The sequence below is a fragment of the Notamacropus eugenii genome, chromosome 4 (genome assembly GCF_028372415.1).
Source record: "Notamacropus eugenii isolate mMacEug1 chromosome 4, mMacEug1.pri_v2, whole genome shotgun sequence".
NCBI lineage: Eukaryota > Metazoa > Chordata > Mammalia > Diprotodontia > Macropodidae > Notamacropus > Notamacropus eugenii.
The window spans coordinates 52,106,759-52,131,204 of record NC_092875.1 but is presented as its reverse complement, the minus strand read 5'-3'; the positions used below and the strand labels follow the sequence as shown (position 1 = coordinate 52,131,204).

General features: G+C 40.7%; 2 protein-coding genes and 1 long non-coding RNA gene across 6 annotated transcripts in view; 2 read left to right on the top strand and 1 right to left on the bottom strand.

Annotated features, from left to right (window-relative positions):
* Positions 1-17,830, top strand: part of MARCHF2 (membrane associated ring-CH-type finger 2) — a 23,656-nt gene extending 5,826 nt beyond the window's left edge. Inside the window, exons 4-6 of one of the 2 annotated variants that reach the window (XM_072600951.1) lie at positions 8,138-8,333; positions 12,960-13,169; positions 17,100-17,830. In XM_072600951.1, the coding sequence (XP_072457052.1) occupies positions 8,138-8,333; positions 12,960-13,169; positions 17,100-17,258 (565 nt within the window). In that variant the 3' untranslated portion in view covers positions 17,259-17,830. The remainder of the gene's footprint in view (positions 1-8,137; positions 8,334-12,959; positions 13,170-17,099) is intronic. The other variant, XM_072600952.1, reaches the window with a different exon arrangement.
* Positions 1-24,446, top strand: part of HNRNPM (heterogeneous nuclear ribonucleoprotein M) — a 177,337-nt gene that overhangs the window by 115,479 nt on the left and 37,412 nt on the right. Inside the window, exon 1 of one of the 3 annotated variants that reach the window (XM_072600940.1) lies at positions 20,840-23,893. The exons of 1 other annotated variant lie outside the window; for it this stretch is intronic. In XM_072600940.1, the coding sequence (XP_072457041.1) occupies positions 23,781-23,893 (113 nt within the window). In that variant the 5' untranslated portion in view covers positions 20,840-23,780. Of the gene's footprint in view, positions 1-20,839; positions 23,894-24,446 lie in introns of those variants that run through there. One more of the 3 variants, XM_072600941.1, reaches the window with a different exon arrangement.
* LOC140499485 (uncharacterized) lies at positions 5,160-24,446 on the bottom strand. The gene is made up of 3 exons (XR_011965463.1): positions 24,386-24,446; positions 13,405-13,505; positions 5,160-8,373 (listed from the first exon to the last, which is right to left on the bottom strand). It is a non-coding gene; the product is annotated as an uncharacterized lncRNA (long non-coding RNA).

Here is a 24,446-nt window from a genome sequence, read left to right as displayed (position 1 = left end):
TTATTTAACTTTTAACATTTATTTTCACAAAGTTTTGGGTTACAAATTTTCTCCCCTTTTATCCCCTCCCCCCCAAACCCAAGCATTCTAATTGCCCCTGTGACCAATCTGCTCTCTCTTCTATCCTCCCTCTCTGCCCTTGTCTCTGTCTTCTCTTTTGTCCTGTAGGGCCAGATAGCTTTCTTTACCCCTTAACCTGTATTTCTTATTTCCTAGTGGTAAGAACATTACAGTTGATCCTAACACTTTGAGTTCCAACTTCTTTAGCTCCCTCCCTCACCACCCCTTCCCTTTGGAAGACAAGCAATTCAATATAGGCCAAATCTGTGTAGTTTTGCAAATGATTTCCATACTAGTTGTGTTGTATAGGACTAACTATATTTCCCTCCATCCTATCCTGTCCCCCATTACTTCTATTCTCTTATGATCCTTTCCCTCCCCATGAGTGTCGACCTCGGATTGCATTCTCCTCCCCATGCCCTCCCCTCTATCCACCCCCCCACCCTACTTGTGCCCTTGTCCCCCACTCTCCTGTATTGTGAGATAGATTTTCCTATCAAAATGAGTGTGCATTTTGTTCTTTCCTTTAGTGGAATGTGATGAGAGTAGACCTCATGATTTTCTCTCGCCTCCCCTCTTTATCCCTCCACTAATAAGTCTTTGCTTGCCTCTTTTATGAGAGATAATTTGCCCCATTCAATTTCTCCCTTTCTCCTCCCAATATTTCTCTCTCACTGCTTGATTTCATTTTTTTTTTTTTAAGATATGATCCCATCCTCTTCAATTCACTCTGTGCACTCTGTCTCTATGTATGAGTGTGTGTGTGCATGTGTGTGTGTGTACTCCCACCCAGTACCCAGATACTGAAATGTTTCAAGAGTTACAAATATTGTCTTTCCATGTAGGAATGTAAACAGTTCAACTTTAGTAAGTCCCTTATGACTTCTCTTTGCTGTTCACCTTTTCATGGTTCTCTTCATTCTTGTGTTTGAAAGTCAAATTTTCTTTTCAGCTCTGGTCTTTTTATCAAGAAAACCTGAAAATCCTCCATTTCATTGAAAGACCATTTTTTCTCCTGAAGTATTTTACTCAGTTTTGCTGGGTAGGTGCTTCTTGGTTTTAGTCCTAGTTCCTTTGACTTCTGGAATATCCTGTTCCATGCCCTTCGATCCCTTAATGTAGAGGCTGCTAGATCTTGTGTTATCCTGATTGTATTTCCACAATACTTGAATTGTTTCTTTCTAGCTGCTTGCAATATTTTCTCTTTCACCTGGGAATTCTGGAATTTGGCCACAATGTTCCTAGGAGTTTCTCTTTTTGGATCTCTTTCATGCAGTGTTCTGTGGATTCCTTGAATTTTTATTTTGCCCTCTGGATCTAGAATCTCAGGGCAGTTTTCCTTGATAATTTCATGGAAGATGATGTCTAGGCTCTTCTTTTGATCATGGTTTTCAGGTAGTCCCAGAATTTTTACATTGTCTGTCCTGAATCTATTTTCCAGGTCAGTTGTTTTTCCAATAAGATATTTCACATTATCTTCCATTTTTCGAATGTTCTCGCTATGTTCTGTGATATCTGTCTTTCTCATAAAGTCCTTAGCGTCCATCCGTGCCATTCTAGTTTTGAAAGAACTATTTTCTTCAGTGAGCTTTTGAATCTCCTTTTCCATTTGGCTAATTCTGCTTTTGAAAGCATTCTTCTCCTCATTGGCTTTTTGAACCTCTTTTGCCAATTGAGTTAGGCTAGTTTTCAAGGTGTTAATTTCTTCAACATTTTTTTGGTTCTCCTTTAGCAGGGAGCTGATCTGCTTTTCATGCTTCTCTTTCATCCCTCTCATTTCTCTTCCCAGTTTTTCCTCCACCTGTCTAACTTGATTTTCAAAATTCTTTTTGAGCTCTTCCATGGCCTGAGCCCATTGGGTGGGCTGGGACACAGAATCCTTGATTTCTGTGTCTTTGTCTGATGGTAAGCATTGTTCTTCCTCATCAGAAAGGAAGGGAGGAAAGGTCTGTTCTCCAAGAAAGTAGCCATCAATAGTTTTATTTCTTTTCCCTTTTCTGGGCATTCTCCCCAGCCAGTGACTTGACCTCTGAATCAAGATCACCTTTATACCACTTCCAATGCTAATATCCTGTCATTGAGAAGAGCCTCTTGATCCTGGTTTGAAACTTTAAAGAGAAATACTATAAACTCCCCTGAATATTATATTATAGTATTTTGACAGTTCTCATTGGCTTGGAAATTCTTCCTTTATTTCCAACCTACATCTCTCTTGATGCAGTATAAAACCTGTTTCCTCTTATTCTGTGTGTAGCGGATTGGGGAAAAGGTGGTGGTGGGATGGGAACAAATATTTATTAAGTACCTGTTGGTGCCAGGCACCATGCTAAGTGCTTTACAAATATCTCATTTGATTTCTAGTGCAGAAATCTCATAGTTATTCTGAATATGTAATAAAACCTCAGTGATTGATGACGTCTGTAAAGGCTAGCTGTCATTGTCTGTTAAAGGTTATTTTAGAAGTTTAGACTTATTGGAGGATTGAATTAGCCCTAGATAATTGTAGGAGCTACTCTGAAGAAGCAGAGTTAATGCTTGGGACATCTTTATTATCCTGCCATAATGTTATCTCACTAATTCAATCTATGAACCAGGATGTTACTCAGAATATGAAATGTTACTGTTCATTTATTTATAAATATTTATTAAGCAAATACGATGTGCAGGACCCTGTTCAAGATACTGGAGGGGTTGAGGAGGGTGCAAATTTGCATAAGACATAGTTCTTGCTTTCAAAGAGCTATTAGGGGAGATTTGAAATGTGCATGAATAAATATAAGGCAGAATATGATAAGAGCCATACAGGAGCTATCATAAAAGTACTGTAGGATATCAGAGGAGAAACAGATCACTTCCAAATGGAATGATGAGTGACAGCATTATGGAATGGGTATCATTGAAGCTGAAAGGTAGTAGGGTAGAGGTATAGGGCTAAAAGTTGCAACCTTCCAGAGAGCAGGAGTAGCATGAGAAGTGGGAAAAGGTGAAGGGTTTTGGGAAACGAAGAGGAGTTCAGTTTTGCTGGAGGGTATATTTTATGTAGGCGTTAATGGACGATAAGGCTTTATATTCTTGTGGCTTTTTAAGAAAAAGAGATTAACCTTATTGTGCCTGGTTCTGAAGAACCAGTAAATTGGCACCAATGGGTGGGAATTATATTGAGCTTAAATCTACCTCCCTATATGGAAAAAATTCTTTGCATTTAAAGTTGACCAGAAATAGAATTGACTTATTTGGGGAATTGAGTTCCCTGTCACTGAAAGTCTTTCAGCAGAGGCTGGATTCCAATTTACCAGAAATATCATAAATGAGATTCACACTTTGAGTAGAGATTAAAATGGATAATCTTTGAGGTTCCTTCCAACTATAGAAACCTGAAAGTCTCTATTTTTTTCCTTTTTAATTTCATCTAGTTAAACAGAGACCATCTTTCGAGCCTGTTAAAATCTTTTCAAACCTTGATTTTATTGTCCAACACATTAGCTATCCCTCTCAGCTTTGTGTTATTTGTACATATTATGTTTAGCATGCTGTAAGTATCAGGTTATTGATAAAATAGCCAACAGAATTGGTCCAAGAAGGGAACCCTACAGGAAGCCACCAGAAAACTCTCTGCTGTCTGATTTCAATCCAGTCTCAGCATGAACATTCAACCAACTATAAATCCACCTTACAGTGTTCAGGGAGCATCCATTTGTCTTGGCCAGTAACTTTGCTGGATGTATTGCTGAAGACACATGAAGACACTATGTGTACTATTCTTCCCGGATCTGATAAGATACTGTAACCTTATCAAAGAAGGAAGTGAACTCTATTCCTTGTGACTTGCTCTTAAGGAAGCCATATGGTTTCAAATGGTCACTATGTCCTTTAAAAAAAAAAAAGACATTTTCCTGTTCTTAGTCTTCTTGGACCTTTCCTTTCCTCTATAATTCTTCAGAGATTATGATACAGTGCTTCCTTTATCATACCTGTTAGTAATTTCAATACCTTAGGATGCTTTTTTAGATAGTGCCACAGTGGATAGAACACTAAGCCTGAAATCAGGAAGACTCATCTTCCTGAATTCAAATCTGGCCTCAGACACTTCCTAGCTTTGTGACCCTGGGCAAGTCACTTAACCCTGTTTGCCTCAGTTTTCTCATCTGTAAAATGAGTTGAAGAAGGAAATGGCAAATCACTGCAGTATCTCTGCCAAGAAAATCCCAGATGGGGTGATGAAGAACCAGATGTGAATGAACAACAGAATGCTTTTTGCCTGGGCTTGAAGATTCACTTAAAGTCGTTATTTACTTTCTTACCAGTTCCTTATCATCATGTCAATCAGTTCCCAACCATTAATTATCTTATCCTTTCAAGTCAAAAGAAAGCAGACAAAAGTAAAATAGGAATTGGGTAGTTCCGCCTTGTTTCTGTTATCTATTAACATTAAGCAGTAAAACTCTTCCTCCCTTCTTCTTGTTCTCCAGAACTGTTCAAAAAGCCTTTTGTTGTAGTTATTATCTTTATATTTCTGGGCTTTAGAGCTTTAAAATTAAAGCTTTTGTAATTTTTTTGTATTCCTTCATTAAATGCCATTGTCATTTCATTTTTTGTGTCTGAGCTCATTGACTAAATGCGCAGCCAAGTGGGTCTGTTTAGAAGTCTCTTCCTTTCTTCCTTTATTGGGATGGTTTGCAGTTGTCTTCATTAGAATTTTGTTCTTGAGAGCACCTTTCCTCTTCAGCATCTTTTCTTTTTTGAGTCTCTGACCTTGGGATCATGCATATCTTTTCTGTGAGCTCTTTGAAACCACTCACCTAAAGTTTTGTTTGCTTAAATGTCGCAGGCTCTTCTAGGTGTGCTTATCGTGAACCTTCTCCAAAGGTTAGATCATTTATTTCATCAGCCCCAGTTCTTTATCACTCTGAATTAATTCTAGAGTAGCAGTTCCCCTCCAAGGAATCATTTGTAGAATTCTGATAGGGATATGCCTAAAAGCAGGAAGCTGAAAACAAAGATATAATGCTATGAAGATCCTGAAGGAAGCATTGGCTAGAAACTCAGTGTAAGGATAGAAACTTCAGTTTGGTTTTAAAAACAATAAGATCAGATCTATATTGACTTCCAATTCAGCAACCATTTATTGAATACACATATAAGATACAGTGCTCAGTGCTATGGGAATTACAAAGATGAGAAGAATATAATCCAGGTCATCAAAGAGCTTATAGTCTGTCTGGTAGGAGAGACAAGACAAGTTCACAAGTTATTATAAAGCAATTATAGTGTATACTTCTACATAGGACAGAGTGCTATGAGAGTTCAGAGCAGAGAGAACATTTAGTAAGATATGGGCCAGGAAGGCTGAGGGAAGGCACTACAGACAAGGTGGCATTTGAGCTTATGAATGGTGCTTGACTGATGGGTAGCATTTTGATAGGTACTGATGTGTATGTGGGGAGAGATTTTCTTTGAGTTATTGTTTTCATTTTAAATTTATTTTTCAATTAACAAATATTTGTTTTCTCTCCCTTTTCCACATTTCTTAATGGGTTAAACAACAACAACAAAACTGTAACAAATATGCGTACTCAAGCCAAATGAATTCCTATATTGTTCGTATTTTAAAATATCTCATTCTGCATCTTGAATCTCTCTGTCTGGAGGGTAGCACACTTCATTACTGGTCCTCTGGAATCGTTATTGGTCCTTATGGTGATCAGAGTTCTTGCCTTTCAAAGTTGTTTATCTTCACAGTCTTGTTATTGTATAAAGTTTTGTCCCACTTCTGCTAATTTCGTTCTGTATCAGTTCATACAAGTCTTCCCAGATATTTCTGAAACCATTCTAGTTATAATTTCTTATGGCACAATCTTAGTTAATTCATATATCGTAATTTGTTCAGCTGTTCCCCAGTTGATGAGCCCTTCCTTAGTCTCTAGGTCTTTACTACTACTAAAAAAAACCTCCTCAAACTTCTATAAATATTTTTCGACTTGTGGATCTTTTTCCTTTTCCTTTGATCTCTTTGAGTTATAGACCTAAAAAAATGGTGTCCCTGGTTCAAAAGATATGCCCATTTTAGTGATGTGTTGGGCATAGCTCCAAACTGCTTTCTAGAATGGATGGACCAATTCACAAGTCTAACAGTGCCTTAATGTTTTCTAACAGCCCCTTCAAGATTTATTATTTTCTTCTTTTTTAATCTTCTTTGCTAATTTGATGAGGTTGAGGTGAAACCTCAGAATTGCTTTAATTTGTATTTTCTAACTATTAGTGATTTGGAGCCTTTTCCACATACATAGCTGTTGATACTTTGAAAGACTTAGGAACTCTAATCAACACATTGACCAACTGTGATTCCACAGTCTTCATGATGTGATAAAACATGTCACCTATAGATGATGGACTCAGAGTACAGAATGAGACGTTTCTTTCAGATATGGTCAATGAGAGAATTTCTTTTGCTTGACTATGCATGTTTGAAATAAGATTTTTGTTTTTCTCCCTTCCTCAGTGGGAGGAAGGAAGGAAGGAAATTCAGGAGAGAAAGAAGATTTTCATTATTGGCAGGGTGGTGGGGGAGAGGGAGAGAGCCCTAGTTTTAAAAAGCATGTGGCTGTTGATGGTTTTGACTTCTTTTTTTGAGAACCACTTCACTTCACTACTTCACTTATACCTTGACTCTCAATTGAGGAATGGCTCTTATTCTTAGATATTTGAATACATTCCTTATGTATCTTGGGAATGAGGCCATTATTAGAGAAACTAGTTGCAAATATTTTTTTCTCAGTTAACTTTCCTTCTAATTGTGTTTGCATCTGTTTTATTTTTTGCAAAAACCTTTTCTAAGAGATGCATTTTTTTTAAGTCATACTGTTACATGGAAAATCATATATAAAGTTATTTATGGAATTATTCTAGATATGCACATCATTTTCCCCCCTCTCCTCCTGTCTTCCTTTTAAAAAAGCACCCCCCAGAAAAAAATTTTGGCCAAAAATCTCCAGAGAAAAAGAATGATCATTGTCAGACTTTGAAGGTAATATGCAAAACTGCCAATCGACTGCAAACTGCAATCCTATTATATTACTTAGAGTTTGTTTCCTGTGCAGAAAACACACAAAGTCTGTTTTTTAATTTTTCTCCAAATCAAGGTAATGGGGTATACAGTAGAAAGAGTACTAGATTTAAAGTCAGGAGACAGGATTTCAAATTCTCAACTCTGTTATTTACTACCTATGTGTCCCTCAGCAAGTCACCTCCATTGGCCCTTTTGTTTCTCCCTTTAAAATGAAGGGGTAAGACTAGATGGAGGGTTCTTGAACTTTTTGGTGTTATGAACCCCTTTGGTAGTCTGATGAAGCCTATGGATCCCTTCACAGAGTAATATTGTTAATTCAATAAAATATATAAGATTACAAAGAAAACCAATTATATTGAAATGTTGTTATCAAAGTGTACATTTTTTAAAAGCCAAGTTCATGTATCACGTTAAGAACCTCAGCTCTAAATTTATGATCCTGAGAGGTGGGAGGGAGGGTGAAACTTGAGGGGACTTTTTCCTCCAAGTAATAGTCTAGCTGTTTTCTCTACCACCTAATGAACAGTCAAGAAAATATCTGATCTTGGATAGACTGCTGGAGTGAAGAAAGCAATGGAAGGTGTTCTAGCTGTATTAATCAGACCTAAGTTCTAGTCTCCCTCTGCCACTCATTTTCTCTGTGATCTTCAGCAAGACCCTTACCCCCTCTGGACTTCTAGCTACTGATATACTTTGGTCTGAGGTGCTGGAGAATTTTTGATTGCTTGTTGTCATGACACTGTATTCTAGTCCAGCTTTGTATCACCACCCACTCAGTTTATCACAGTGCTCACAGACAGGAACCCACAGAATAGGCCCGTCCATAATTCTTGCTGGTTTTTTTCTTCAAGGATAATGAAAGACCTTTAAGATAATGATAGTGATGGTGACTAACATTTATATAGCATTTTATAGTTTACAAAGCACATTCCTCACAAGGACCCCACAATTGGGAGAAGAGTGGAGTCAATTCTAAGCCTTTGTGATGATGTATTTTGTTTTTGTCCTTAGTGATGGACCCATCTGCCGAATCTGCCATGAAGGGTCCACTGGGGAGGTGCTGTTGTCACCCTGTGATTGCACAGGCACGCTGGGTACCGTGCACAAGAGTTGCCTGGAGAAATGGCTTTCTTCTTCCAACACTAGTTACTGCGAGCTGTGCCACACAGAATTTGTGGTGGAGAGGCGGCCCCGGCCCCTCACAGAGGTACTGTCCTGGGCCAGCAGTAATTGTTGTGTTTGTTTGACTGAGACAAGACAGATAATGAAAAAGTAGATGAGACTCCTTGACAGCCCAGTGGAAGAAAGAAAATTCAACAGTCCAGTCTAGTTACTTGGGTGAATACCAAGGTCAGTACCCCCTTATCAAATAATCTTAACACTGGAGATTCTCCAGTATCTGTCTCTCTCTGGGAGATTTCCTAGGAGAAAATTCATTCATTCAGCATTCAGAATTAATTGTCTGCTGGATGCTACATACAAGAATAAATAAGGCATAGTCTTTTTTCTCAAGGAATTCACAATTAAGAAATGATCATAGTATTAGAGGGGAAGAGGAAACTGTAACTCAGAAAAGTGAAGTGAATTGCTCAAGGTCATACAGGTAGTAAGCGGCAGAACAAGGATTGAAATGCAGTCCCTTGACTCTAGTTCTAGTGCTCTTTCTACTACACCATGCCACTTTCCACAAGGATAAATAAAATACAAATTAAATTACAATAAATGTATAGGGGGAGCATAAAGTACTTTGAGATAAGAGGAAGGAAATAGTACTTCCAGCTAAGAGACTCGAACAGTTAGCATTTATTAAATACCTACTATGTGCTAGCCAGTATGCTAAGTGCTAGGGATACAAAGAAAGGCAAAAAGACAGCCTTGTCTTCAAGGAGCTCACAGTCTAATGAGGGAATAGACTTAGCAAACAAATATGTACAAACCAGCTACATACCAGATACATAGAACATAATTAACAAAGAGAATGAACTGGAATTAAGAGGGATTAGGGAAGGCTTCTTGGAGAAGGTGGGACTTTAGGGAAGCCAAGGAGGTCAGTAGCAGTGGAGGAGGAGAGAGCATTCCAGCAGGGGGGACAACTAGAGAAAATGGTTGAAACTGAAAGATGGGAATATATTATTCATGGAACTAGCAAGAGGCTAGAATCTCTAGATTGAAGAGTAGATGTGGGGGAAGGCTGGGCAGAGAGGGCCTAGGCTATAAAGGGCTTTAAATGGCAAACAGAGAATTATGGTCCTGGAGAATATGAGGACCCCTTAGAGTATATTGAGTGGGGGGTAGAGAACGTGTGTGACATGGTTGGACCTGTGCTTTAGGGAAATTACTTTGGTAACTGAGTGGAAGTGGATTGGAGTAGGGAGAGACTTAGGGCAGGCAAACTCATCAGCAGGCAGTGGCAATAGTCAAAGTGTGTGGTGATGAGGGCCTGTCCCAGGGTGGTAGCAGTATCAGAGGAATAATGGGAATATTGAGAGGTGTTGCAAAAGTGAAATTGATAGTCCTTGGTATCATATTGGATTTGGGAGGTGAGGTTAGGAAGTCAAAGATGACACATAGTTTGCTAGTTTGGAGGACTGGTAGAATAGGGGTGCTCTTAATACTAATAGGGAAGTTAGGAAAAGGGAGAGTATAGGGAGAAACATAATGTTTTAGAAACATTGAGTTTAAGATGTCTGAAAGGTAGTTGGAGATCTAAGACTCAGGGTCAGCAGAGAGGTTAGGGCTGGAATAGGTAGATTTGAAAATCATCAGGATCATAGAGATGATAATTAAAAATATGATAGCTGATCTGATCACCAAGTGAAATAGTATAGAAGGAGAGAAAGACTCAAGACAGAACTCTGTGGTACATCCATGATTAATAAGTATAATATGAATAAGGAGTCTGAAAAGGACTGGTCAGACAGGTAGGAGAACCAGGAGAAAGTAATATCCCAAAAATCTGGAAAAGGGAGTGATGGATGGTGTCAAAGGCTGCAGATATAGGTCAAGGGAAATGAGTGTTGAGAAAAGGTTATTGGATTCGGCAACTAAGAAATCATTATTAACTTTGGAGGGAGGAGTTTTGGTGGAGTGATGAGATCAGAAGCTAGATTGTAAGGGGTTAAGGAAAGAGTGAGAGGAAAGAAAGTAAAGGCACCAGTTGTAGGCAGCCTTCTAAAGAAATTCAGCCACAAAGAGCAGAAAAGATATAGGAGATAGGGAAGCAATCAAGCAATGGCTATGTTGAGGATAGAAGAGACAAGGGCATGTCTGTAGGCAGTAGGGAGGGAGCCAGGAGCCAGTAGATTGAAGATAAGTGAGAGAGTAAGGATGACAGAGGGGGCTGTATCTTTCAGAGAAGATAGGATGGAATGCAGGTAGAGGGCTTGACCTCTACCTGCATAAGACTTACGGAAGACTTCATAGAAGAGGTAACATTTCAGGTAGACCTTCAAAGGTGGCTAAGATGTCAACAGGCTGGATCTTCCAGACACAAGGGAAAGTATGAACAAAAGGCATGGGGGTGGAAAAGAATAGGCTATGGTCAGGAAACAGTGATTTTGGAGGTATTGGATGGTCTCTCTTTAGAGGTCTGGATGCCAGGCCTAGTTGTCCACGTGTTGGGTATATTGTAGGGGAGCTTCTTTTTGACATCTGAGTTCAGATGAGATGCCCTTCACAGTGGCTTCTAAATCTGATCTATGATTCTGTGACTAGACTAGTTTGGCTGGAGGATAAAATACAAGGGAGGATTACCGTAAGAAGAAACTGGAGGAAGTTAGGGTAATGCCAACTTGTAAAGTGACAGATTGTGGAAATGTATAAGATCTTTGACTTCCAAATCACATTCGGGGTTCTCAATCCTAGATGCTTACCAAAGGGAAAGTGTCTACTTGAGGGAATAAAGCTCTAAAGTCTTTAGAGATGACCACCACTATTTGGCACTAATTAAAGAAGCAAATTGAGAACCCAGGGGAGATTCTACACCCTTGTTTATGTGCTATGAAGTCTTGGGTCCTGAGTAGCTTCACTAGGTGCCAGGTCTCCCAAAAAACCTGGTTACTAACTTGGGTAAACTGTAACAAGTCCTTAGCTGAGTATGAAGTCAACCCTGTTTCTGTCAACTGATAGACATAGGTACCAGGAGTCCAATTGTCCAGGTGGTGCTAGGAAAATTTTGAAGATAGGCACTGAGAAAGGACAAAAGGATTTAATGCAGTGGATGTTTTTTCACCACAATTGCTACCCTTTTATCTGGGTTAAAGCACAGTTAGTCAAACAGGCAGTGGTTTAATTCAGGAACTGTTAGGATTGGTTGGACATAGGATATAACTAGAAGATAGACATATTGATCTTGTGGTATAGGCTGCAGGTGACTAGACCGTACCACAAAGGCTAGGTAGGGGAAAAGGAGGGATGAATTGCACTTGCTCCAGAGTTTTGTCTGGAACTGGTGATGGGTCTAACTGCAGCCTCAGATGCTATAATTCTGCCTAGTCTTACCATCTCTTCTGCCGTTATTATAGTACTTTCCCATGTATTTTCTCTCTCAACTTTACTATCGTCCTCTTCACTTGCTCTAATCCTCTGTAGAAGAGGAAAAACCATTAACTAAATAGAAATGTCAGATGTCATCTGTCTTTCTCATCTGACCAAACTACTCCTTTAATACGCATCTTTGTTTCTGCTTGGTGTACTCAGAGTGGAATCTGCATGCGGATGAGTCTCATTTGATGACTGCCTTTATACTGTGATGTAGCTTCAAGCACTTTCCGTATGTTCTTCTTTAACCCTTACACGTTTCCCATGAGGCAGTTATTATTCCATTAGCATTCCTTCTCACAATGAGGAATCTGAGGCTCCATTCAGATGACTTGTCCATGGTCACATAGCGAGCAAGTGGAACTGAACCCAGGTTCTCTGCCCTGTGAGCTTTCCTCTGTGCCAGTATCCAAATGCTTGCTCTGCCCCTTATTCTTTCTTTTATTTCCCACTTCCTCATAGACAAAAGTGTTCTTTTGGGTAGAGTGAGTCACATGACCAGACTTGGTACAGGTCCTTGAATTATTTTTCTATAGAGCTCATTTCGAATTCCTCCAAACCAAAAGTTCCTTAAATCTGATCTAAAGACCCCAAGGGGTCCCTGAGACCCTTTCAGAAGGGTCCATGGGGTCAAAAATGCTTTTATAATAATATGAAGACATTATTTTGCCTCTTAAAATACTCTTCCATTTTAGAATGTAGATGCATATATCTTTGTGAGGTGGTAGTTCCTTCATAGATTTCAACCAAAACAATATATCACAACAGATGGAATACAGAAGTAAATATGAGAATCCAGCTCTCCTTCTCTTAAGCCAGATATTGAAGAGATTTGCAAAAATATATAAAACCATGCCACTCTTCTCACTAATTTTTTTTGTTTTAGGAAATATAATTATTTTTCACAAAAAAATTATGTTAACATGTAATAGATTTATTGTTGTTATAAAACTAATAAATATTTTTAAAACTTTTATCAATTTTAATTTCTAATATGGTAACTATTTATAGATATAACCCACATTAAAGCACTTTAGGATCCTCAGTTTTTAAGTGTAAAGGGGTCCTCAGACTGTGAAAGATCCTAAGAACAAAAAGTTAAAGAACTGCTGCTCTAAATCTTCAACTCCTAAAAGTGGTCAGTGTAGGTCTTACCTCCCTGTTTTAAGTTATTAATGAGATTTGAGAATATATTTACACTAGATAAATATGAGGTATTTTATTATTTGGGGGAACACGAGATAATAGTGATGTTTCTTTTCTTAGTGGTTTATAACTTTTCCTTTGTTGTTAGTGGCTGAAGGACCCTGGGCCCAGGAATGAGAAGAGGACCCTTTTCTGTGACATGGTGTGTTTCCTGTTCATTACACCCCTCGCAGCCATCTCAGGCTGGCTTTGCCTTCGAGGTGCCCAGGATCACCTACAGTTTAACAGCAGGCTGGAAGCTGTGGGACTTATTGCTCTCACTTTAGCACTTTTTACTATCTACATCCTTTGGACATTGGTGAGTCAGCAGAGCTAGCTGCCCCTTGACAATCTCCTAAAGGGTACCTTCTTTAGGCTTTACAGTCAGCCTGAGGCTGGCTAATAAAACTAGGCATCCATTCTCCAATACCAAGTTTCCTTTCTTCTATTTTGCATAGTGAGTATATGGGCATTCCCCACAGACAAACAGAAATTTACCTAGTTTCTGACCCATACTACCTATCGGTAAAAATATGAATATAATACCTTCTTACTTTGAGGTTGTGATGACTGGAACAGACTTTTGGTAGCCTCGTGGTTCAGATGTTTACTAATGATGATCCTCAGGGATCCCTAGGTGATCTGTAGGTTGGTCCTAAAAGTAAATAAATTTAATACGCAGTGAAAGTTAGATTAAAATTTTTTAGCATTTTAACAGTTTAACCATAGTCATTTAGCATGATGCCGTGGAAGGAAGGTTAAATTTGGAGCCAGAAGACCTGGGTTCAAATCCCCTTCTGCTACTTATTTCCTGTGTGACATTTAACAAACCACTTAACCTTTCTGGACCTTAAGTCTCTTCATTTGTACAATGAAGAGCTTGGGTTAGATAGTCTCCCAAGCCCTTTCAGCGTTCAATCTGTGATCTCTGATAATCTCAGGTTCTTCCAGGTCAGATTTTTATGGAGGGATAATAACAACTGATCCTTTTATTGAAAGCATTTTAGATATGTTTATCTCACTTAAGCCTCCTAACAATTTTTAGGAGGGAGATAGTGAGGTATGATCATCCCTTTTTTAAAGAGAAGGAAACCAACGCACAGGGAAATTAAATGACTTGTCCCAGGCCACGCAGATTAGAGGGGAAATGACGAACCTCAATCTTCTGGTCCCTGGACCAGTGTTCTTTATGTTCTCCTACCTGGCTGCCTGAGGGAATGTGATGAAGACAGGCTGCAGGATTTTCTGCCTTGCTAAAGTCAATTATAGGATGTTGGAGCTGGAAAGGATTTTAATTGTCTACTCCAATTTCTGCATTATATAGCTGAGATCAAATTGAGGTCAAGATGTTAAGTGATCTGCTCAATGTGACCTACTTAATCTTTTGGAGAACCTAGGTCTTCTGATATTCAGTCAGTGATTGTTCTATTTTCCTGAATAAGGGGGACATGACTTCCTCATTTTCCTGACAAAATCTGAATGTCTCTGGTCACATACCTAGCCCGTGGCTAACATTTGGGTCTCTGAACTACACTAGAACAACGATCTTTCCATTACACCAAGTATCTCACTGCTTCTAGGGCCTTTGTATCCTGTAAAGAACATTACAAGATAGAAGAGAAATCTTATGAAAATCAAATGTCGATCCCACATGACTACCACAAATGGCAGGAGAATACATTTGTTGCTCAGATGACAAAATCTGTCTGCCTATTCTCAGCAGCTGGCATCTTTCTTCAAGACTTGGCAGTCCTACCATCTATACTCTGAATTAAGAGCCAAATATTCTGAATTCTGCTAGGAAAGTAGATCAGGAATATTAATTCCCTATAAATTCCTGGATAGGGTTGATGTTGGTTTGTGGGATAGAGAGATAGGACATAACAGTAAGATTTGTGAAACACTTTCCAACGTAGTTTCTGTGACTGTTGGCTTATACAGAAAGAGTCAATTCCAGATGGGACTAAAACTCTTCTGGATGACAGGATGCTCTTAGTATGTAGAGGACATAAGACATCCAGAAGACCTTTCCTTTCTTTACTACCCTATCTCAGTAGAAATGAGACCATCCTAATCATGGAATGGGCTTTGGAGGACTTTAGTATCCTAGGAAAACTAAAGGATATTATTGTTTATTACAACTTTGTGACTGTATTTCAAAATTAGCCAGACAGCAGTGCCCTAGGTATACTTTATCTATGTAAAGGGACCATAAACCTCTACTAACTGAGCTGCATGTGTGTATTTTGGAACTCTTGATTTCCTGCAAAGTAAACCTGTTGTTGGTCACATACTGGGCTAATCTGCCTCTACCAGTACTTTATCTGCTTTCTCCTTGGGTCAGAAGTGGTGGAACTCTTACAGGTGGGTGGCAGCTGTGCTTTCCAGGAGTGACACAGAAAGATGAAGGAAACTAGCTGGCTTTTCAAAATATTCCCAGGCTATAATCTAATATTCATCTTGAGTAAAGGTCGGTTAATGTGCCCAGTATAGGTAATATTTTTCTGTCTATGTTGAGGTTTTTTTAGATTCAAATACTGTGATTTCATCAGGAACTCCTTTTATATAGAAACTGCCTCCACTGATGCAAGCCAGAAACTTAAATCACTTGGGGATGCTGGGAAGTTACATGTCTTTCCCATGGCCACACAGCTAGTATATATCAGAGGCAAGAATTAAACCCAGATATGCCTGCCTCCAAGCTTGGCTATGTCTTCACTCACCACACTATCTCTTTGAAAGATTCACAGAAGTCTAGAATGTGAGAGTTGTCAGGGATTTTTCTAGTCCAACTCCCCCATTTTCAAGTGAGTTGTTTAGTAGCATTTGTAAGAACTGCCACTCCCCTCCCCCCAACAATTCCACTGGATTGGTTAACTCAATTCAGTTCGTCAAACATTTATTAAACACCTACTATGTACAAGACAAACAAAAGTGACACATAGTGCCTGTTCTGCAGGAGTTCATATACTAGGGGATACAACATGTACACAAGTAAATGCAAGATAATTAGACGAGGGGCTGGAGGGGCAGGTTATTCACACTGTCAGCTAGGGTGATGAGGCAAGTAACCTGCTCCTTCAATCTCAAGATTCTCTATATAAGCACATAAAGTGCTTCCTGTGTGAACTTGGACTTGGAGGGAAACCTTTGTCTTTCCTAGGAGAGATTCCCTTAGCACTTACCCTCTTTTAGGAATACTTTAACACCCTATTATTTACCAAGGCCCTACCCTTGTTTTCTAGCCCTATAGCAACCATATGGCTATTAGTTGGAATTTTCCTCTAAAATATATTCATGCTACTTATATGGAGAAAGCTTGCAGGACCCTGCACCTAGCCTTATCTTTACTTTGGAAAAATTAAGAAGTAGCTGAGGACTCTATACCTTGGTTCGATTTTCTTACAACCCAACAGTTGACATTGCCACTTTCACCAAAACAAGACTAGTTTAACACCAATCTTCCCCTATTTTAGCTTTCTCTCTTTCTTTCTCTTTGCTGAATGTAAAAATCTTCACTTGGTTTCAAAACAATTAACTGTGCAGATATAGAATGAAGAGGAAAAGGTGGCTAGACAAGTTTATTGAAAAAGAATTGGCGGTTCTGGTGTATTGCAAGCTCAATATCAGTCAACAGTGTGAAGCAAAAACGCGATTTATCCTAAGCTTAAGAGAAGGATAATGTCCAGAAGAAGGCTATCATTTTGCTGTACTTTGTTCTGTTCATTTTTAGAAAAGATTCTACTATTAAGCTGGAGCAGATCCAAGGAAAGAAAAGGAGACTAGAGACTGTGCTTCAAGGATCAATGGGAGGAAATTTAGGAATTTTTTAGCATGGAAGAGAAAAGCATTACAGTGGGACAGGATAACTGTCTTCAAGAATTTAAAGGACTATCCTATGGAAGAAGGATTAGGGACTAATACCCTGGTACTAGGAGTAACAGGTAGAAGTTGCAGAAGGGCAGATTTAGTCTCAATGAAAGGAAAAACTTCATCATATTTAATACACTTCAAAAGTAAAATGCACTTCTTTAGGAGCTATTGGGTTCCCTCTCACTTGAAGTCTTTAAGCCAAGATTACATGATGTCTTCTTAGGGAAATTATAGAGTTCAGGTCCAGGTTGGAATAGTTGGTCATTGTTTCCCTTCCACTCTTGAGATGCTTATGTAATTCTTTATCAGAATTCCCTCTTTGGGTCTGAGAGTGAAAGAACCCTGTACTTCATGACCTCCCTTTCTTGTTCCCTAGGTTTCATTCCGATACCATTGCCAGTTATATTCAGAGTGGAGAAGGACTAATCAAAAAGTCCGCTTAATGATTCTGGACTCTGAAAGCTGCAAGACGGCCCAGCATTCATTGCTATCAGCCATGCTCCTCAGGAAAACAGCAGAAGAAACTACTGTGTGAGTGCCCTGGAGCTGGTAGCCATTGGGAGAGAGGGGTCAATGCTGACCCACCATAATCCAGAGAGAAGTCCAACCAACAGAGGAGTCCAAGGAATCAACTGGCTTATTGGGTTTACGGAGGAAGAAAGAAAGCTGACCATTCTGTCGGCTGGCTCAGGATCTTGAGAATATAGTTTGGAAGGCTCAGCTTTTCAAGGAAGGACACAACTAGCTCCTTCACCCAAATCTGGGTTGACTTTGTTACAATATACACTAAGTGGAGTATATTCTATATATGTACATATTTTTAAAATTTCCTTGCATAAAACTTCTGTATATTATGTTGACAGATTTGGTTTTAAGCTTCAGTACTGAAGCTGGCAGCTTGATCTCATCTGAGGTTAATTACATGCCCTGTTCTGGAGTCACTCAAAGACAATTCATGTTTCACATTGTCCTTGCCCTAGGAGGAATGTACTAAGATCTTGGGAGGCTATCTTCATATCTGCACTTTCTTTTATGGTGTCATACTTTATAAAAGTTTCTGTGTTTTAAAGATCACCCTGAAGGAATAAAATGAACATAATGGACTTACCTGATTGGTTCTGAAGGTGCCCTTAAACTCAAGTGCTTAAACCAAGATTTTTGTATTGAGTATATCTAATCCCATTTCAGGGGAGAAGGCTGGGAATTTAGGGCTAAATAAAGTGTATAAAACTTGATTCATTACATTGACACATTACAAATACTTTAAAATGTAGTTAGTTCCATGATATGTAGCATAAAGAGCAGCATAGGAGAGAGCAGAAAGACGTAGTAATTACAGTAGGCCACACTGTTCCATCAAAAGCCTGTCATAAAGATGAAGCTCATTTCCTTTTTTTTTTTTGGCCGTATTACTATTTATTTTCATAGATCAGGAGAATTGTATATTTATAGTTTACCTAGATTTTAGCGGAGCCTTTAATGGTCTCTTGAGATTCTTACAAAAAAAATGAGATGTGGGCTAGATGGTAGTATAGTTAGGTAGACTCAACTGGATGCATTGCAGAATTCAGGGACTCATTATGAATGATTTGATATCAACTGGGAAGGTTCCTAGGGGAGAGTCCTAAGGCTCAATGGTTTACTCTAGTGTTGTTAATATCTTTATCAGTGACTTGTGTAAAGATATAGAATACAATGCTCATCAGATTTACAGATGAAACAAAGCTGAGAGGGATAGTTAACATGGTTGATAGCCTCAAGATCCAGACTTTGATAGGGAAGCATATTGGGCTGAATCAGATACTTAATCGTGACAGATGTCAAGTCTTACATTTGAGTTCAAAAAATTAACTTCACAAGCTAGACAGGGGTTTGAGGTGGGGGAAGGATAAGGAGGTTTTAATGGACTGCTAGCTCAATATTAGTTAGCAGGATGACATGACAGCCAAAATAGCTAATGCAATTAATCTCAGGCTTCATGGAGAGAGGCACAGTGCCCAGAACTGGAGAAGTGCTATTCTCTCTCATCTGCTCTGGCAGACAACCTCTGTAGTACAGTTATCTGCGTTGGGCACCGTATGTCAGTAGAGACATTTGCAAGCTGGAAAGAGTCCAGAGGAAAACAAACAAAATGCTAACAGGCCTCAATCCTATTCATATAAGGGTAAAAAGAAATAGTGATAATAACATTTATATGGTGCTTGTGGTTGTTCATTTGAGTCCAACTCTCCGTGGGGTTTTCTTGGCCAAGATACAGGAATGGTTTGCCATTTCCTTCTCCAGTGGATTAAGGCAAACAGAGGTTAAGTGACCTGGGCAGGGTCACACAAGCTAGTGAATGTCTAAAACGAAATGTGAACTGAGGACTTCCTGATTCCAGGCCCAGTGCTCTATCCACTGTACCACTCAGCTGCCCTAAGTGGGTCATGTTGAGCCTAGAGGTGACTTAGAGGACAAACTTAGGCTCGATAAAAGGAGAAACTGGAAAATTAGATCTATCCGAAAGTGTAGTTTGCCTCAGGTTGTGGATTCCCCTTCAAGCAGAAGTCTGGTAACTACTGGTTGGATATGCTGTGGAGGAAATTTTTTCCTCCCAGTAACAGAAGGCTTATGAGGTTCCTTTATGTCTCATGAAAAATGAGGAAACTCCAGATTACCTTCCTGAGGAATACTTCAGTGTAGAGTCAACTAATGTGTGCTAAGAATGGCTGGTCCAAAGGCAAGCATGGAATCTCAGAGTAAAGCCTGATGTTAAGGGGTCAAGAAACCTGAGTGGGTCCTGGTCTATCTGTCTCCTTTATCTCTTCCAAAACAGTCACCAAGAAAGACTATCAAATTATTTTGTTAACATCAAGGTAACGTCTATGTGGCCTGTGTTCAAATCCTCTCTCCTCTCTGGGACTGTTTCCTCCTCTATAAGATGTGTTCCAATTCTGACCTTCTCTAACTACAAGTCTAGCCATTCAGTTCTAGCCCAGGTGCCCAGCTAATCTGCTATTAGATCTTTACATCCTCATCATAACTTAAAAGAATTAGACTTGATTTCTTCTAAAGGGAGATATTAGACTCTAAAATAAAGTATCTGAGCATTTTCTAGTCCAACAGAAGCCCATTTGGAGCTCCAGGTCCTATTTTGGAGAATAGGCAGAGAGGTGAGACCACTTTGTTGACTAACATCCTATCCTTTCTTTCATGGTTAAATTTCTTACGAAAGTCATCTACAATCAATGCCTCCATTTCCTCTCTTGCTTTCTTGTAAACGCTCTTAATCTGGTTTTCTATCTTCATTCAACAGAAACACCACCCTTCAAAGTTACTAATGATTTTATTTTTTTAGTTTTTTTTTAAAAAGTTTTTATTTTTAGTTTTAAACATTCATTTCCACAACACTTTGAGTTCCAAATTTTCTCCCCATCTCTCCCCTTCCCCCACCCCAAAACACCTTGCATTCTGATTACCCCTTTCCTCAATATGCCCTCCCTTCTATCACACACCTCCCTTCCCTTATCCCCTTCTTCTCTCTTTTCTTGTAGGGCAAGATAGGTTTCTATACCTCATTACCTGTATTTCTCATTTCCTAGTTGTAGGCAAAAACATTTCTCAACATTCATTCCTAATACTGTGAATTCCAACTTCTCTCTCTTCCTCCTTCCCCATCCCCACTGAGAAAGCAAGCAATTCAATATAGACTGTATATGTGTAGTTTTGCAAAAGACTTCCATAATAGTCATGTTATGTAAGACTAACTATATTTCCCTCCATCCTATCCTGCCCCCCCTTTTTCTATTCTCTTTTGACCTTGTCCCTCCCCAAAAGTGTTTACTTCTGATTACTCGCTTCTCCCATTTGCCTTCCCTTCTATCATCCCCATCCCATTTGTCCCCTTCTCTCCTACCCTTCTGTAGTGCAAGATATACTTTCATACCAAACTGAGTGAGCATGTCATTCCCTCAAGCCAAATGTGAAGACAGTAAGCTTCCCTTTTTCCCTGTCACATCTTCCCTTTTCTCCTCCACTGAAGAAGCTTTTTCTTGCCTCCTTGATGGGTGATAATTTACTCCATTCCATTTCTCCCTTTCTCCTGCCAATATAGTTCTCTCTCACCCCTCAATTTTATTTTTTTAAGTATCATCCCTTCTTATTCAACTCACCGTGTTCTCTGTCTATACGTGTGTGTGTAAAAATCCCTCCAATTACCCAAATACTGAGAAAAGTCTCAAGAGTTACAAATATTATCTTTCCATGTAAGAATGTAAACAGTTCAACTTTAGTAAGTCCCTTATGATTTCTCTTTCCTGTCCCTTTTCATGCTTCTCTTGATTATTGTGTTTGAAAGTCAGATTTTCTATTTTGTTCTAGTCTTTCCATCAAGAATGCTTGAAAGTTCTCTGTTGCATTGAATGACCATTTTTTCCCCCTGAAGTATTATACTTAGTTTTGCTGAGTAGGTGATTCTTGGTTTTAATCCCAGTTCCTTTGACTTCTGGAATACCATATTCCAAGCCCTGTGATCCCTTAATGTAGAAGCTGCCAGATCCTGTGTTATCCTGATTGTATTTTCACAGTACTCAAACTGTTTCTTTCTGGCTGCTTGTAATATTTTTTCCTTGATCTGGGAAATCTGGAATTTGACTATTATATTCCTAAGAGTTGCTCTTTCGGATCTCTTTCAAGAGGTGATCTGTGGATTCTTTCAATATTTATTTTGCCCTCTGGTTATAGAATATCAGGGCAGTATTCCTTGATGATTTCATGAAAGATGATGTCTAGGCTCTGTTTTTGATCATGGCTCTCAGGTAAGTCCTATGATTTTAAAATTGTCTCTCCTGGATCTATTTTTCAGGCCAGTTGTTTTTCCAATGAGGTATTTCACATTATCTTCCATTTTTTCATTCTTTTGGTTTTGTTTTGTGATTTCTTTGTTTCTCATAAAATCATTAGCTTCCATATGTTCCATTCTAATTTTGAAAGAACTATTTTCCTCAGTGAGCTTTTGAACTTCCTTTTCCATCTGGCTAATTCTGCTTTTTAAAGCATTCTTCTCATTGGCTTTTTGGGCCTCTTTTGCCAATTGAGTTAGCCTATTTTTAAAGGTGTTATTTTCTTCAGCATTTTTTTAGGTCTCCTTTAGCAAGGTGTTGACTCCCTTTTCATGATTTTCTTGCATCTCTCTCATTTCTCTTCCCAATTTTTCCTCCACCTCTCTTACTTAATTTTTGAGCTCTTCCATGGCCTTAGACCATTGTATATTTATTTTGGAGCTTTTGAATGCAGAAGCCTTGACTTACTCTGATCTTATGCTTTGTTCTTCCTCATCTGAAAGGATGGAAGAAAATACCTGCTCACCAAGAAAGTAACTTTCTATAGTCTTATTTTTTCTCCCGTTTTTAGACATTTTTCCACCCAGTTACTTGACTTTTGAGACCTTTATCGAGAGGAGGGTATATTCTGGGGAGCTGTTAAGTTCTCAGTTCCTCCAAGGTGGCACAATGAAGGGAGAGGTGTTTACTCCTCTCCTGACCTGCACACTGGTTTGGGAGCAACCAAAAACTTTTCTGCCCAGAATGCGCAATTGAATTCCCTCACCACAACTGCCTCCAGCTCCACACTAGTGCTCCTCTTCACCCCTGGGTGGAACTCAGGGCTGAGAATCAGACCAGTGGCTCAATACCCCCAGGGGCTTTAGGCAGAGGTCTCCCAGGGCTACCACTCAGGGCTGAGATTCCATCAGCCCTTCAATTCCCCTAGGGGCTCTAGGTGGAGGGCTCTGAAAATGGCAGCTGCCTGCTGCAGAGCCTTCTGCTGGAGGTCCAGACTTGCTCCCTTCTCCTGGGTGAAGGAGCCCTCCCATTGACCTTTGTAGCTATCTGTGGAGTTTGTGGGTTGAGGAATCTGGGAACTGCTGCAGGTGGTGCCCTGAATCCTGTTCTGGGTCCTGTCCCTGCTGTTCCATGCTGGTCCGCACTCTGCATGCTGGTGTCTAGTGATTTTAACATCCCAATCTAATGGCCAGTTCTCACTCCTCATCCTTCTTGAACTCTTTCACCTTTGACTGTCAATCAGTTTTCTAGATATTCTCTCCTCTAGATTTTTTTTTTTGCAATACTATTTTCTTCCAGATCTCCTACTTGAATATTTCTTCTAATTTCCAAGTCATACCCACTAACTGCAGGTATCCCCCAAGGCCTTGCCCTGGGCTCTTTTCTCTTTTCCCTTTATGGTACCTCATTTGTTGAGCACACCAGCTCCCATGAGTTCAATTATTATCTCTATGCAAATGATTCCCAGATGTATCTATCCAGCACTCATCTCTCTCTTGTGCTCCAATCTCCCATCACCAACTGTCTCTTGGACATCTCACATCTTAAACGCAACATGCTTAAACCAGAATGTGTTGTCTGCTTTCAGATCCTCCCTAGTCACGCTTTTACTGTCACTGCGGAGGTCAGCATCACCCACTCGCTCAGACTTGCAACTTCCCCACAGGCACATCCAGTTTGTTGCCCTGTCACAGTCCCGTCCTCACATCTCCCATCAGGCAGGCCTCTGGCACCTTCCGCTTTAAGAGGCTGGTCTCCCTGCCTCAGTTCTCGCCCTCCTCCCGCCCCTCCTCCACTCAGCCGCCCGGTGATTCCTAAAGCACGGACTCTCCCAGAACACCTTACACACTTCAGACAGGTGGTGCGGAAGGCTCCCAGCCTTTGGGGGTGAGAATGAGGCCTTGGGGCAAACGACTTCAACTCTCTGAGCCATAGACGCCTCATCTGTAAAGCGAGAGTTTTGGATCAGATGACCTTTAAGGTCACAGAAGTGACCTTAAGTGGCCTGAAATCCAGGATCCCACGAACACAACAGAGAACGTGAAAGCAACCAAAGACGCGACTCACCCGGGGCTCTACGCCTGCGCAGAAGTGGGGCGGGGCAAGACGAAGGCTATAAGGAAGGGTAGAAGGCGGGGCCTCGCTCAAGCGTTATTGGACCTCTTCGGTGTCACGTGGCTGCGCAAGCGCAGTACCTTCCTGCCCGCTTTCTCACACAAAGCCCAGAAGCGGAGAAAATGGCGGCAGGGGTGGAAGCGGCTGTGGAGGTGGCGGCGACTGAATCCAAAATGGAGGAAGAGAGCGGTGCGCCTGGCATAGTAAGCGGGAACGGGACTCCGACCCCCAAAAGGTAAGGCTTTTCCGTCCTTCTCGGGCCCGGGGCTTCTTGGAGAGGCGCCTGGGATCCACGGGGCCTGTGCCTCCTCGCCTTCCCCGCGGCCCCGGCTCCGTTAGCTGGGCTGCCTCTCTACTCCACGCGAGGCCTCCGGTCCCGATCCCGCCTCACCCTCCTCCCACTCCGCGAGGCCGCAGCCTCCAGCGGGCCCTGGCATCCCTCTCGCTCCGCGCGGGCCCGTCCTCCCTTGTACACCGCCCCCCCCCCAGCCTCGATTTGATTTCTTGTCCCTCTTCCTACAAGCGCCCCGTGCCCCTCCCCCAACGCGACCCACGCGGCCCCATTCCTCCTCCCCCCATACGCGGTCTCGATCCCCGCGTATCCTCATCCTCCCCCCACGGGTCCCTGACCCTCCTCCCCACGAGGCCTCATCTTCCACGCGCGGCCTCGTCCACCCTCCCCACGAAGCCCCCTTCTCCCTCGGTGCATATTCTCCGCTCCCCCTACCTCCTCGCGGGGCTCCGATGCCCGTCCCCGTGAGAGCACCCCCTCCCCCCGCGCAGTCCCG